The sequence below is a fragment of the Terrapene carolina genome, unplaced genomic scaffold (assembly GCF_002925995.2).
Source record: "Terrapene carolina triunguis isolate 2854851 unplaced genomic scaffold, T_m_triunguis-2.0 Scaffold58, whole genome shotgun sequence".
In the NCBI taxonomy this organism is placed as follows: Eukaryota; Metazoa; Chordata; order Testudines; family Emydidae; genus Terrapene; species Terrapene triunguis.
The window spans coordinates 73,491,463-73,505,963 of record NW_020664409.1 but is presented as its reverse complement, the minus strand read 5'-3'; the positions used below and the strand labels follow the sequence as shown (position 1 = coordinate 73,505,963).

At 37.8% G+C, this 14,501-nt stretch overlaps 1 protein-coding gene across 1 annotated transcript in view; it reads right to left on the bottom strand.

Moving 5' to 3' along the window:
• DPY19L4 (dpy-19 like 4) overlaps positions 1-14,501 on the bottom strand; it is a 43,460-nt gene that overhangs the window by 16,029 nt on the left and 12,930 nt on the right. Inside the window, exons 7-12 of the mRNA XM_026659854.1 lie at positions 7,822-7,945; positions 6,927-7,061; positions 5,339-5,470; positions 5,146-5,244; positions 2,665-2,738; positions 168-326 (exon numbers count right to left, since the gene is read on the bottom strand). Coding sequence (XP_026515639.1) covers positions 168-326; positions 2,665-2,738; positions 5,146-5,244; positions 5,339-5,470; positions 6,927-7,061; positions 7,822-7,945 — 723 coding nt within the window. The remainder of the gene's footprint in view (positions 1-167; positions 327-2,664; positions 2,739-5,145; positions 5,245-5,338; positions 5,471-6,926; positions 7,062-7,821; positions 7,946-14,501) is intronic.

Sequence of the window (14,501 nt, the reverse complement as noted above, 5' to 3'; positions counted from 1 at the left end):
AGCTCTCTTCCACTCATATTTGCTATCAAGCTATTGCTAAATTCATAAATGTTTTATACAGTTTTAAACCCTGGTCTATCAGAAGATTACAACTAACCGTTCATATATAATTTCATAATCCTCAAATTAGCTGTATAAAAATAAGTGATAAAAAATAAACCACTTACCTAATTCTCCTAAAAATGACTTGAGTTACAGAAGAAAGGCAGATAATTAATACTAAAATATAAAAAGGCAATAGAGATGACTGAGTTAGCCGCAAAAAAAAGTCTTGAGATGGTGTCTGAAGGGATTCTTGACAAAGAAGCCAGTTCACTGTAAAGTTCCTAGTAAGGTAGAAATATCACATATAAAAAGAAATTATTAGCTCATCTGCTCAGCTGAATCCAAATTAATATATTTCCTCCCCAATAACAATTTTTAAAAAATCAGTTCATAAACTCATCCTTGAAATGTATATTTGGTGATCTGAAAAGAGCAGGTTATAACATTTTATAAGCACTTCTGTACAGGGAAAAATCCATTTCTAAAAACTTCATTCTGGGGAATCACAAAGTACTTCACAGATATCAAGGAATTAAACCTAATGACTTATTCTTGAGGAAAGGAAGTGTGTTTATCCCCATTTCACAGAGAAGGAAACTGAAAGCTGAGCTAGTTTATCGAAGATCACATAGGTAGCTTACAGCAGAGCCAAGAAAAGAACATGGAATTCCCAAGTTCCAGTCCTGAGTCTTAATCACTTGACAATCCTTCCTTCCTCTCACAAAAGAATTCAACCAGAGAACCGAGAAAGTCTAGTCTTTAATTTATGTATTGCTAGAAATCAGTATCCTCTACTGGAATGTAAAACTGATGATGTAAATGATGCACTGAATTTGTCCATGTCTTCATCTCCTGTATCTTTACTAGGACTTCTCACCCCCTTTCTTCTCCTCCCTCTTTTCTTCTTTTTGCATCTACTCTAGAGAATCAAACCATTTTCAATCAACGTGTCTGGACAGAACCAGTTTAAGGATGAACAGTGCATTGTGTCCACATTAGTGGGCACTAGTAATGAGTCACTTTAACAACTCTTGTGCCGCGATCCCATGTCCCCTCTAGTTTTGTTCTAAACAAATTTAGTTGCACTGTCATCTTGGTACCTATCCCACAGTTTCCAGCGCTGTTCCCAGAAGCATGGATTGTGAGAGATTTTAACAGGCCTTCTAAGATAACCTCAAGAGAGACAGGAAATTGTGAGAGTACAGATCAAGCTCCCATAATTCTAATGGGAAGTTTCACAATTATCCAGGAGGACTCTCATCCATTTGTCTCAATTACTGATTTAAGGGGAGTAACTCCATGTCTTAAAAGTGAAATAATCCAATCACTGTAAAAGTCTCATATACAGATCTCTAACACACCTGTTGGTTGAGATAAAACCAAAATCCTGACAAAATGTAGCCATTAAAGACCCTTTCTGGAGCTTTCAGGAAAAATAGGAATGTTAATCACTGTGTCTTGGCTAAGCTTATTACATTCTGCCTTCCTAAAATTCCCCCAGAAATTTCAGTTGTATGTAATTGTATTCTTTACTTCCTGTCCTGAAATGCTGTGAAGTCATTTTGTACAGAGGCAAGTGCATTTCAGTGGAGATGGTAGAACTTCCTGTACAGAGTTTGTAAACACTGGCCTCAGGTGCTAGGAACTCTCAGAGTCCAACAAAGTGCATATTTCAATATCATTACCTATGTCTCATCTAAGATATTCTAGAATATCTGCAGTGATGGTGCCGGTCATTGGCTCTGGTACTCTAGTTCCCTGCCCAATTATTATGGTTAAGAACACATTTTTAATATCCAGCCCTAACATTTTCTTCTCACCTTAAGGATTACAGCGCTTTGTCTTACAATCTTCCAAAACTTTCAATAATTCCCTCCGTTTACTTACAAAAATACGTTTGAGGTAACAGTACTCATTGCTGATGCCATCTCTCTCTCTCTCTCCAGAGTCTTCCCTTTTCTAGACTATATGAATTTAGCTCCATGGTTTCCCATCATCGTCTTAGTCTCCCACTATTATTAGGGTATGTCTACACTATCCGCCGGATGAGCGGGCAGCGATCGATCCAGTGGGGATCGATTTATCGAGTCTAGTCTAGACGCGATAAATCGACCCCCGAGCCTTCTCCCGTCGACTCCTGTACTCCAGTGCCGCGAGAGGTGCAGGCAGAGTTGGTGGGGGAGCGGCAGCAGTCGATTCACCGCGGTGAAGACACCACAGTAAGTCGATCTAAGTACGTCGACTTCAGCTGCGCAACTTAGATCGATCCCCCCCCGCTACCTCCCCCCCAGTGTAGACCAGGACTTAGAAATATTGGTTAGAAGTAGGATGTTTTCAGGGCTCTCTGATGCAGAGTTTAAATGTTGAAAAAAACAAACCAGAAACTTTTACCCTTGCTGCAGGAAGTGGCACTGAAGTGCTACAGAATTCCAGAAACCCCAAGCACATCCTGTATGTGCCAAATTTCTAAAGTTTTTTTTAAAAAAGAAGGTAAAAAATTAGTTTCTAAGTTCTCCTACAAAATATTAGGAGCGTCTGCATTTAAATGCTTGTATTTTTCAAAGTAATTTCAAAATTCTATGTATTTTAGACAGCTGTAAATAAATAGCTCAAACTTACTTAGTTGTGTTTAATCCAAATTTTACTTCAAGGAACTTCAACACATGCTCATTTTCTTTATGGGGAACAAATGTCTGAAAAAAAATTAAGCGAAGATAACTAAGTAGCACCTGTAACATAGCCTTCTTTTCCTTCAGATTACAAAACAGTGCAGGGAATAACAACACACCCCAAAAATATAGTTAAAACAAAGCTGTCATCAGTTCAGGAATTTCATAATACAGTAAAATCTCATTTAAATAAATTTTGCTTAGTGTTTCCCAGAAGGTTATATACTCTTCACTTCATTCAGGTTCTCCAAATGGAGAGAAGAGTGAAGAATTGCCAGCCAGCTTCCACCAGACCAGCCACCAGCAGGGTGAAAGCTGCAAACTGGGTATAATCCCAGCACAGAGCAAACCAAAGAGGATGGTAATTGACTCCCGTAGTCAACAGAGCCCTGGTTTAGCCAAAAGCTGGGGGTGTTTCAGATACCTTCAAATAAACTATATCCCTTAGCATTCACACTCTTTTCTTAACTCACTTTGTTCTGGCTAGATAATTCAGCTCATGCATTTTACAGAATCAGCCAATTTTTCTGTGGCTCCAAGAGCAGAAAACCCACGCTTAATGCAGTAAGCAAAGGAAGGCGTTTGACTGTTCTCTCACAAATCTTGTGAGTATTGACTTTTTTTTTTTAAATCTATCTTAAGTAATACAAACCAAGAAGAATCTGGGAGGGAGCGAGTGCAGGAAGTTTTTTTTTAAAAAAAAGGCCTTGACTTAGAAGAGGTACTTAGTCAAGAAAACATAAGGCTAAGCGAAAGCAAAATCCCATTGTCTAATCCCAGCCCCTGATGACTCCCACTAAGACAGATTCTCCCTTCCCGAGTTCCAGATGAAAATGAAAATTAATGTCTATCTTAAAATGTCTCACACCTATTCCTGGTTGCTGGCTCTTTTCCCTAGGCTAGAACATCATTTTAAAATCTGAATGCTTGCCCCATTCACACTGGCCAGCCAAGCCATAACAGACATTGTGCTTGAGGCACATTTATTAAACAATTTAAAATATGATTCACAGACTGTTTCTATGACAGAGTAGACTGGGCTTTAGTTTCAACCCAAAAGGTGTTATTTTGGATAAAAATGCTTGAGTTATGAGAGGCAACTACATATTTTCCCTTTGTTCACATTTATATTAGTGCTGTCAAATGATTAAAAAAATAATCGCAATTAATCAAGAGATTAAAAAATAGCTCGATTAATCAGTTTTAAAATCACACTATTAAACAATAATAGAATACCAATTTAAATTTATTATAAATATTTTGGGATATCTTTCTACATTTCCAAATATATTGATTTCAATTACAATACAGAATACAAAGTGTACAGTGCTCACTTTATTTTATTATTTTTGATTACAAATGTTTACACTGTAAAAAAGATAAACAAAAGATACAGTATTTTTCCATTCAGTTAACAGTGCCATGCGAACACCTGTTCTCACTTCAGGTGACATTGTAAATAAAAAGCAGGCAGCATTATCTCCTGTAAATGTAAACAAACTTGTTTGTCTTAGCAAGGGGCTGAACAAGAAGTAGGACTGAGTGGATGTGTAGGCTCTAAAGCAGTGGTGGACAACCTGTGGCCTGTCAGGGTAATCCGCTGGCAGGCCGTGAGACAATTTGTTTACATTGACTGCCGCAGGCACCGCCATCCGCAGCTCACATTGGCCGGGAACGATGAACCGTGGCCACTGGGAGCTGCGGGCAGCCGTGCCTGCGGCAGTCAATGTAATCAAACTGTCTTGCGGCCTGCCAGCGGATTACCCTGATGGGCCACATGCTGCCTGCGGGCCGCAGAGTGCCCACCACTGCTCTAAAGTTTTACATTGTTTTGTTTTTGAGTGCCATTATTAATATATATACACACACACACACACACACACAATTCTACATATGTAAGTTGCACTTTCATGCTAAAGAGATTGCACTACAGTACTTGTATGAGGTGAACTGAAAAATACTATTTATTTTATCTTTTTTATAGTGCAAATATTTGTAAAAAAATAATAATATAAAGTGAGCACTGTACACTTGGTATTCTGTGTTGTAATTGAAATCAATACATTTGAAAATGTAGAAAATCATCCACATTTATAATAAATTTAAATTGGTATTTTATTATTGTTTAACAATGCGATTAAACTGCAATTAATCAAGACTTTTTTTTAATCTAGTTAATTTGTTTTGCGTTAATCGTTTGAGTTAACTGTGAATAACTGACAGCCCTAATTTGTATATTTCCCCTGTAAAACAAAAGTGGCTAAAGATTTAATTCTTCCATTTTCTATTAACCTAGTCCAACAACAGCTTCACAGGATAAGCATCATTTGAAAAGGTTTTTTTGCTAAGATTACTTTTATAAAGACATAACTGCATCCCTCCCTATAGGACATCAACAAATTAAATGTCTCTTTCTAAAGGTAAATCTTACCTTCAGTAAGAAATTCATTGTCACTGATATCGTAAATACCAAGTAAAAGTACATTATTTTTAGCATCCTTGAAATAAATGTGCCCTTTTTCATATTCATCTGCAAAAATAAATATTTAAAAATGTGAATTATTTGGAGTTCAGTGTAAACAACAAAAACTACACACCGAATCAGAAAACGATATCCCAATTACCTGAAGGCATTTAGAGAGCATTAAAGCTGCTACAAGGCTTAGTAATGGAGATACTAATAAAGCTGGATTTTCAAAGTGTAAGAGATATCCCAGGAACAGGGAGAACAGATAGATTTTGTACACTTCATGCACCTGTTGGGAAAAAAAATAAAAATAAAACAAACCTATAGTTCATACCTTGTTTACAAAACAGTGGAACAACTACAAGTGAAAGAAATTTGTGAATCCTTTCACTGCACAATCCTAAGAATTCAGTATTTTAAAAGTGGTTCCACTTCTGTCTATTGCAAAAATTGCTTGTATAGTGTAAAATGTAAACAGTGTTGCCCTGCTAACCTGACGCTGAAGAAGACAGACTCTAGCTAAACACCCATCCTCCCATCCAGAGATATCAGAAAGTACATTTCTACTCTGAAAGGTAGCTATGTAAAAGCAGTGTTGGTTGGGTTCCACAATTATCGCTCAGTGACTCCATAGCACATTTGTAAAAGTGCATGACTAAAAGGCTATGTTTTACGAGATACTTTTTTTCTTCCACTTCACTTGCATATCACCTTACCATGTCACACTACTTAGAATGATCACATGTAGGTACTGCAACTTGCTACCATTACTTACCTCTGGGTAAACAGAATCCAGCAATTCTGATACTTACAATTCTTTATGTATATGCAAATATACAGTGAAAGAATTTACAATGTGCATTTTAAAATACAGTGGTTTCTTCAATAGACCAGCAATATTGCCCCATCAGTTTGGGACTAAAGCATGTAAGAGTTGGTGTGCATAACTTGTTCCCCACTGTGGGAGAATGGAAAGGAAGCTAATTTGTTGATGTAAGTCACTCTGTATTTGGGGAGGGGGAGTTTGTTTACTTTTGCAGGTTTTTTTGAAATCTGGAAGGCACACACATACCATGCTGAGGGGTACAGTACAAGAACCTAAATAAAAGATTGAATATAAAAATGAATAATCATTTTTAGAGTAGCTCCAAACTTTAAATATTTCCCCCTACTGAACCTTCTGTTTACATAAGTTATCCAGCCATAAAGGCTGCTTAACCAACTATAGGGGAGAATCATGCAGTGCAAAGTGAGTTTCCAGTAGTATAGAGCCAGCAGACAAGCCCCTAGGCACCTCCCCTCCCTGCTGCCACACACAAAGGAAAACGGGACATGACCAGAGCAAAGCAGATGTGGCTGTACACTAATTCATGGCAACAGTCCAGGCCCCACTTTTTTTTTCTTTTTCTTTTTTTTGGGGGGGGGGGGGGGGGGGAGAAGTGTTACAGCCAGTGAGCCTTAGAGCAGCCCTCAGGCTCTCCTAAGCCTCAAATTGCTCTATGCCAGAAGACCAGGCCCCACCAACCCCTGATCCCCAGAAGACGAGATGTAAAGATGAGCTTAAAGCCACTTTATTCTCATGACTAGTGTTATGTGCACTTTAGCTGGACTCCAGGTTTGGCTCTAACTCACAAACAGAGATAATCTATGCCCTTTGGAGTTTGTGGAAACAAAACATTGCAGTTACTGTAGTTGTTTAATTCAAGTTTCCAACAAACAATCAATAGTTTGAAGAGTCATAATACCTTATCTGTCTGCACAAGGGCAAAGCTGTCCAGCAGGAAGAGAGACACAGCCTGGACAAACAGCAGATAATGACTGTACTCCCACATCATCATGAAAGTATATGTTGAAGCACTCACCAAAAGGTAGCAAAACCTCTAGGGAAACACAGAAGAACATTAACTTAATTATCATGTATTTCTGCCATAAGAAAAACTGAGAGATAATTAAAACAAAAATCAGTTCACTAGTAATGTAAATTGTTTCTTTAAAGAATTAAAATACTAAACTAAGAGTTCATAATTTTCTCAGAAGGGAGTTTCATTTTCTTTGCACTGGATGGTGGGGATGGGCATGGTAAGGGGTCTTAATATTATTGATAAGCAGCTAATTTTTAGTTAGCTGAATTCTTCTTTTCCCCAGTTTAGTCTTTATTCAGTGAGGACAGAAGAGGTCATATTTGAAGCAGTCAAAATCATATGAGACATGTCAGAAGAAATTACCAACCTAGACAAGGGACAGGAAGAGGTATCTACCACCATATTTCCGACTCCCTGAATAGTGAGGAAAGAACCAAATTCTCTATAACCTTATGCAGCCAAAAAAAAAAACCTCAGAAAACAACCCCCCACACAACTTTTGACAAATTTCAAAAGTGAGAGAGTTGGTGGCATTAGTATAAGGTTGATTCCCATACCGTTCCCCTCAACCACCATGGTAACATTAGAGGACAGGGGAACATTCACTTTGCAGTGAAACTAAAGTACCAGGTGTACTCCAGATGGCTGCTTTGCAAAAAGCAAAACAATTTTTTCTCTTCTTTTTCTGCCTAAAAAGACAATAAGGTGACAAAGGTGTAACTACTTTGGAGCACATTTCTACTAGTTGCATTTTGTTAAGAAAGTACTTGTGTTTTACCTCAGCAGAAGAATTTATGTTGTTTTTTAAATAGCCTGTAAGAGCTGCAACTTGACATGCAAAATATGGCAATGCCCAATTTTCCCTTAAAGGAATGGAGTAGTCGATTCTTGTTGTATCTGTCCTAAAACAAAGCGTAGAAGAACAAAACAGAACTATTAAGTTGTTTATGGAATAAAAATATTATGGGAAACCAGTTCTGGTTATCATAGATATCTTATTAGCAAACCATTCCTGTTACTGGTGTTTTAATACACTGCATTGTTTTCTAGAAACAAAAACCTATTTTACTATTGGTAAAAGTCACAAGTTTAATATAGTCAAAATGGAGGGACTTAAAATCTTTATTCAGCTATAAGTATTCTACCACTTTATGCATACGAATAGTCAATAGGACTACTCAGATGACTAAGGTTTGTAGGTCAGGGCCCATAAGGGCTGCCTTTCACATTAAGATGAAGTATGGTTTATGGCAGAGAGAATAGATTCTTTACAACTATTACGCAATATACTTTTTAGACAAGTACTTTCTCAACTGCTTAAAACATATCTGCATGATGTCTCGGGAGTCATGTAACATTACCAAACTGCACCTGTTGATCATCTGCCTACTTTTGAGACTTTTACTGACAAAATGGAGATTACTGATTGATGGAGCGCAAAGACCACAAAAACATTAGGATTTTCTTATAAATAGTGACTGAACAGCTTCCACACAACTTGAGTCACAGGGTAACATTTTCAAAAAATGCCTAAATAATATGAGTGCCTAAGTCCCACTTAGGAACCTACATCCCACTGACTTTCAGTGAAATTTATGCTTCTAAGTGCCTAAGTCACTTTTGAAAATTGGATTTAGGCTCCTAAATCATTTAGGCTCTTGAAAAAAATGTTACCCCCATCTAATTTTTGCTTCTCCAGATACCCTCACAGTGGTCCATTCAGAGCTCTGTATTCACTTTTGCTTTCAATTTCCAAAGTTGTTTAATTTTGCTTGCTCATGGAAAAAATACAGATTATTCACCATTACCATTTCCTTTTCTACTTCATGTACTTCAGCCAACCAGCTAATGAACAGCATTTTTATTTGCTGATCACAGCCTGAATAGTGATGACTTTATATCTTTCCTCAAAGAAAGTGCTCTTCAACATTTTCAACTTAAATTCAGCAGGACCCCGTTTATCTGATCTAATTAAAACCAGGTCCAGATTGGATAATCCAAAATTCGGATAATCCGGAGAATGGGAAAGTGTGTGGCTGGAGTGCCATCTAGTGGCCACAGAAGAGATTGCCCGTTTCTGGACCTGTGTGTGCTGGATGTTTGGTACGGAGAGACGGATAATGGAGAGTCAGAGGCCTGGTCTACACTACGACTTTAATTCGGATTTAGCTGCGTTAATCCGAATTAACCCTTCACCCGTCCACACTACAGAGCCAGTTAATTCGAATTAAAGGGCACTTAAAATCGATTTCTGTACTCCACCTCGACGAGCGGAGTAGCGCCTAAATCGATTTTGTTAATTCGAATTAGGGTTAGTGTGGCCGCACACCACCGAATTACTGTGGTTAAATTAATGGGGTAGTGTGGCCGCACACCACCGAATTAATGTGGTTAAAAACCGAATTAATGTACTTAGTGTGGCCGCGCACAATCGAATTTATACAACCTGTTTCCAAAATTCGAATTATCTAAATTCGGATTAATCCTGTAGTGTAGACATACCCAGATAAACAAGGTTCTACTGTACTCATTAGTACTTTGCACTTCCATAGGTCTTTCCTTCCAAGAATCTCAAAGTGCTTTACAGCCAATAATAAATCACAGATGCATAGTAAATCAGTGACAAAACTAGGAGTTAAACTCAATAGTTTATTCTCAGAATCAATTCACATCATTAAACTCTTCAACATACTTTTATAGGGGTTCATAACAGGGAGTTTTCAGGTAAGTGACACATTAAACAACAAATTTGGATAACAGGGTCTTCTAGATAAGAGAGATTCTACTTTGCTACAGAAAGCAGATTCAGAAAGCCAAGAGGCTTTGAAGACATGCAAAAGGCATGAAGTTCAAGGCAAGAGAATCACAACCAAAACAGTTAGAGCTGGCCAGAGCATGAGATTTCCATTTCATGGCAATTGTCAAGGTTTTGACATTTGTTTTCCTTCCACACTGGAACAAAAACAAAACCTTTTAAATGTTTTTGCCAAATGGAATTTTGTTGAAACATGTGCTCTCTCTCACTCTGTGACCAGGGAATCCATCTTGGACTTCAAAAACCTTCCCATCAAAAACTTTGAAATTGATATATCTCCATAAAACGTTTCAGCTTCAATGAAATAACATTTTAAAAAAATGTTTCAACAAAAATGTTCTGACCAGCTCTACCAATATTTTTAAAATGCCTTACTGACAAACTAGATTACATAAAAGGTGTTTTTCTTACCTGTTAATAATGAACCATGCTACGGTCAGCATTCCTGCCAACCAAGTCCCACTCATAACCCAACTGGTTACAAATAATGCAGCCATATAAATTCCCTGCAGTCCAAAAACTATACCAATGTAGAAATACACTGGCTCGATAACCTCCTGAAATTACAAATAAAAGTAAAGACACATAGTAGCAACTAAGCTGAAATTGTAAATTATGACTATATACTGCTAACAGGGTGCTAGATACTTTACAGACAGATAAAATATGCTCCCTATCATAAGAGCTTATGTTTTAAGTATACAACATAAAAATGCTCCGGGATAGAGTGTGTGTGTGTGTGTGTACAAAACAGAGTGAATTAACATCAGAGTTTAGCACACATCTTTGTGCTATGATCTGGGGTTTGTATTAATAGTGAGGATTACCCATTGATCAGGTTTGATAACACCTTACTGCAGTGAGATTTTAAGTATATAGGCCTCTTGAAGGGAGAGAGTTTAAAGGAGGAACTTTGGAAAGAGACAAAGGACTTTTCTAAGTGTAAATATTTTGCCACTTTACCTATACTGATTAACCTCTCCCCATGCCCCCCCCAAAAAGCATAGAGGGAGGCCAGGTCTACACTACAAAGTTTTGTCAACATAGCTATTTTGGTCAGGGATGTGAAAAAACCCACAGCCCCTAGCCAACATAGCTATGCCAGCAAAACCCCAATGCAGATGCAGCAATGTTGAAAGAAGAGAACTTCTGTCCACGAAATATTCGGGGAGGTGTGATGTTACTATGCCAACAGAAAAACACCTTCTGCAGGCATAAGCTGTGTCTACACTAGGGGGCTTGTCTGGTATAGCTATACTGGCAAAGCATTTGTACTGTTGACCAGGCCGCAGTTATATCAGTATAAAAGTGCTTATACCAGTATACTTTGTTCCAGTTTGGGAACCAAAATAAGCTATATTGGTATAAGGCACTTCTAAACCGTATAACTGCATCTACATTAGATGTGTTACTGAATGGAAAAAAAAAAACACCCTCCAACCAACAGTTATGATGATAAAACTTTCAAGTGTAGACCTGCTCAAAACAGAAGCTGGCTAGACTGTGCAGGGCCTTCTAGCTTTTATTGCAGAAACAATTTAAATCAGTATGGTAGATTTAGATTTCAAAGTCCTTTCCAAAACATTATTTAATCCTCCCTTTGTGAAGTAAGCCTGACTTACTAAATTGTGATTTGCCCAAGGTCACGTGGGATATGTCTACAATAAACTTCTGCAGACATACAAATTGACTATCAATTAACTCAAGGGGTTAACATATGTAAAGGCTGGCGTAGACATTCCCCACACTTTTGAAACAGGCTACAAATGTAAAGAACAAACAGCACTAAGTAAAGAAGTCTAGCATAGACAAGCCCAGAGAGCCTGTCAGAGACTGGATTAGAGCTCAGGAGACCCTGGATCCCAGTGTTATGCTCAGACCACATCCTTTCAACACACATAGCAAACAAAACTTCATACCCCTATCATACTGTAAAAATAAAAGCAAAGCCGAAGAGGTACACATACTTCGCTACCAGATGCTTGATATAAAACACTGGCAATCAACTCTGGATACAATGTCATTTGCTGCACTGCATTTATAGTCCTCAGCGATACAGTTTTATTGTTGTGTGTCAGCTCATAAACACCTGAAGGCAGAAAAGATTTTTTCTAAAATCAGTTATCCTGCTTGTAGGAACAACAACAGTAATAGTAGTGTAAAAGCAGGATGTCAGTAGATCAGACTATTACGACTACTGACTGATACACCCACACATAATTTAAAAAGAAGAAGAAAGGACTGTGCTAGATGCAACCTCACCCTGATTATTTTGAGGAAGTCAGCATTAAGTTATTTCCATTTATAAACATTAGTTGAGCTAGCCTTTAAATTTAGAGTCCAAGTTCATTGCCTAAAGCTTAGTCTATTCAGTTCCTAATATACAGCATGATTTTTAAAACTGTTCACTTGATGCAATTTATCCCTTCCCAAACAATGGAATTTGGTGTATACTTTCTTAATCACATTTTGAGGTTAACATGAAAATCAGAAAGGGAAAAGCCACTGAGAAATTAAAGATCATCCACATCTTTAAAAAAGCGGTATGTATATTTATAAATAAACAAACATGCATGCATAAATTCCAGAAGACAGGGCAGCAACTTCACAAATGGAAATCAGAATTTATATACATACAGTTCAGTGTCAGAATAAGATTCATTTCAATTAACACCATTAGCGAACTAAGGTGGCTCAAAGGAATCCATAGAGTAGATGAGAGTTTATTATTTTTTTGCAAAGATCTGAAAGTGTTCGGTCAGCATGATTCTGACCCTTATACCTATATAGGAGTCTAAAACCAACTTTCTTAATCTACAAGAGTGTTTGACTGTCTCAAAGGGGAAAAAGGACTTTTCAAAGTTAATAAATAACTTTATTATTAATAATAATAATCTAAAAGATTGTTTAAAGTTACAGAACGAAGAACATGCTCAAAAACTATGCTCCTCCGACAACACCACTACTGAAACAAGACTCTTCACTGCACATGCATCTCCCTTTGGGAAGAGGATGAGAAAACAAACAACACATGATACATGTGTTGTCATGTTGCTTAATGTACTACTGGAAGGAACTCAGATATTCTGGTGATAAGCACAGTATAAAAACCTATATAGAAGTGACTAGAATAAATGTTTGTCATACCTCTTTCAAAGGAAGGAGCCTTTAGCAGTTCTTTATAAAATGAGTAATAAATGGCACTGTCACCCTGAAATGTAATCTCTCGTTCAAGTTCCTAGAAGAAAATAAAATAATTAAATATATATTTGCCTCCTATAATTTCTTCTTCTAAAAGCCCACATATTTTCAGATAGGCTAGTTTTGTAATATAGCATATGGTTATGAATCCATATCTTCAAAATATTAATCTTCACTGCACCCCGGTCATATATGTATTGTTACCTATAATGTACAAATCCTGAAACTGACACTGAGAATCAAAGCGACTTGCCCAAAACCACATGGTAAATCAGTCAAACTAAGCTCGGCCAGGCTCTGTCCTCCCACCACTACAGCTGCCCTAGCAGCTCTCAGGCATTCCCAGTACCGCGCCCACTGTTGCTGCTTTGGTGACATGGTCCTGGTTTTAGAATGTTCATATTCACATATTATTTTGAAATGCTGCCAAAAATTTTATGAGCAATGCGTCTGAGGAAGTGGGTATTCACCCACGAAAGCTTATGCTCCAATACATCTGTTAGTCTTAAAGGTGCCATAGGACTCTGTTGCTTTTTACAGATCCAGACTAACACGGCTACCCCTCTGATACTTGACAAGAGAAATGGTGATTTTCAGTTTGTATCTCAGCAAAACCTGAACAGAATGTCACAGGATAAAGAAAAGGCACTTCTCTAACCCAGGGGCTTTCCTCATGCAAAATTTTAGAGACTTGCTCCGAACAACATAGTCGTTAAAGTATCTTAAAAAGAGGTCACAAGAATCTTAGAATAGAAAGCCCTAAGCAACCTAAATATAGAAGGTGCTACCAGCTGTCCATACAATGCTTTGCAGGGACAGCTTAAAAATCAACATGATGGTTTCCAAATATTTGTAGGTCTAGTACAGGGGTTCTCAAACTGGGGGTCAGGACCCCTCAGGGGGTCACGAGGTTATTACATGGGAGAGTCGCGAGCTGTCAACTTCCACCCCAAATCCTACTTTGCCTCCAGCATTTATAATGGTGTTAAATATATAAAAAAGTGTTTTTAATTTATAAAGGGGGTCGCACTCAGAGGCTTGCTATGTGAAAGGGGTCACCAGTAAAAAAGTTTGAGAGCCACTGGTCTAGTACATCTAGAACAGATCTTATATAATACAGCATCTTTTGCCAACATAACACAGGTAAAACACATCATATGGGTGTAACACACCTCTTAAAACTTCTAGGTTATTTTGCCTATAAAGAGTGTTTTCTCAACAAGACAAGAAGTATAAAACCTAGTTAGTGTACTGATGTTGTCAAAACAAGAACATCAGATGGAAACCAGCAAAGCTTGCTTAGATGATTACATACTAAAATATATACATAAGGTATAACAGCTCTCTCATTAGTATAGTGCAGGGATCGGCAACGTTTGGCACGCGGCTCGCCAGGGTAAGCACCCTGGCGGGCCGAGCCAGTTTTATTTACCTGCTGACGC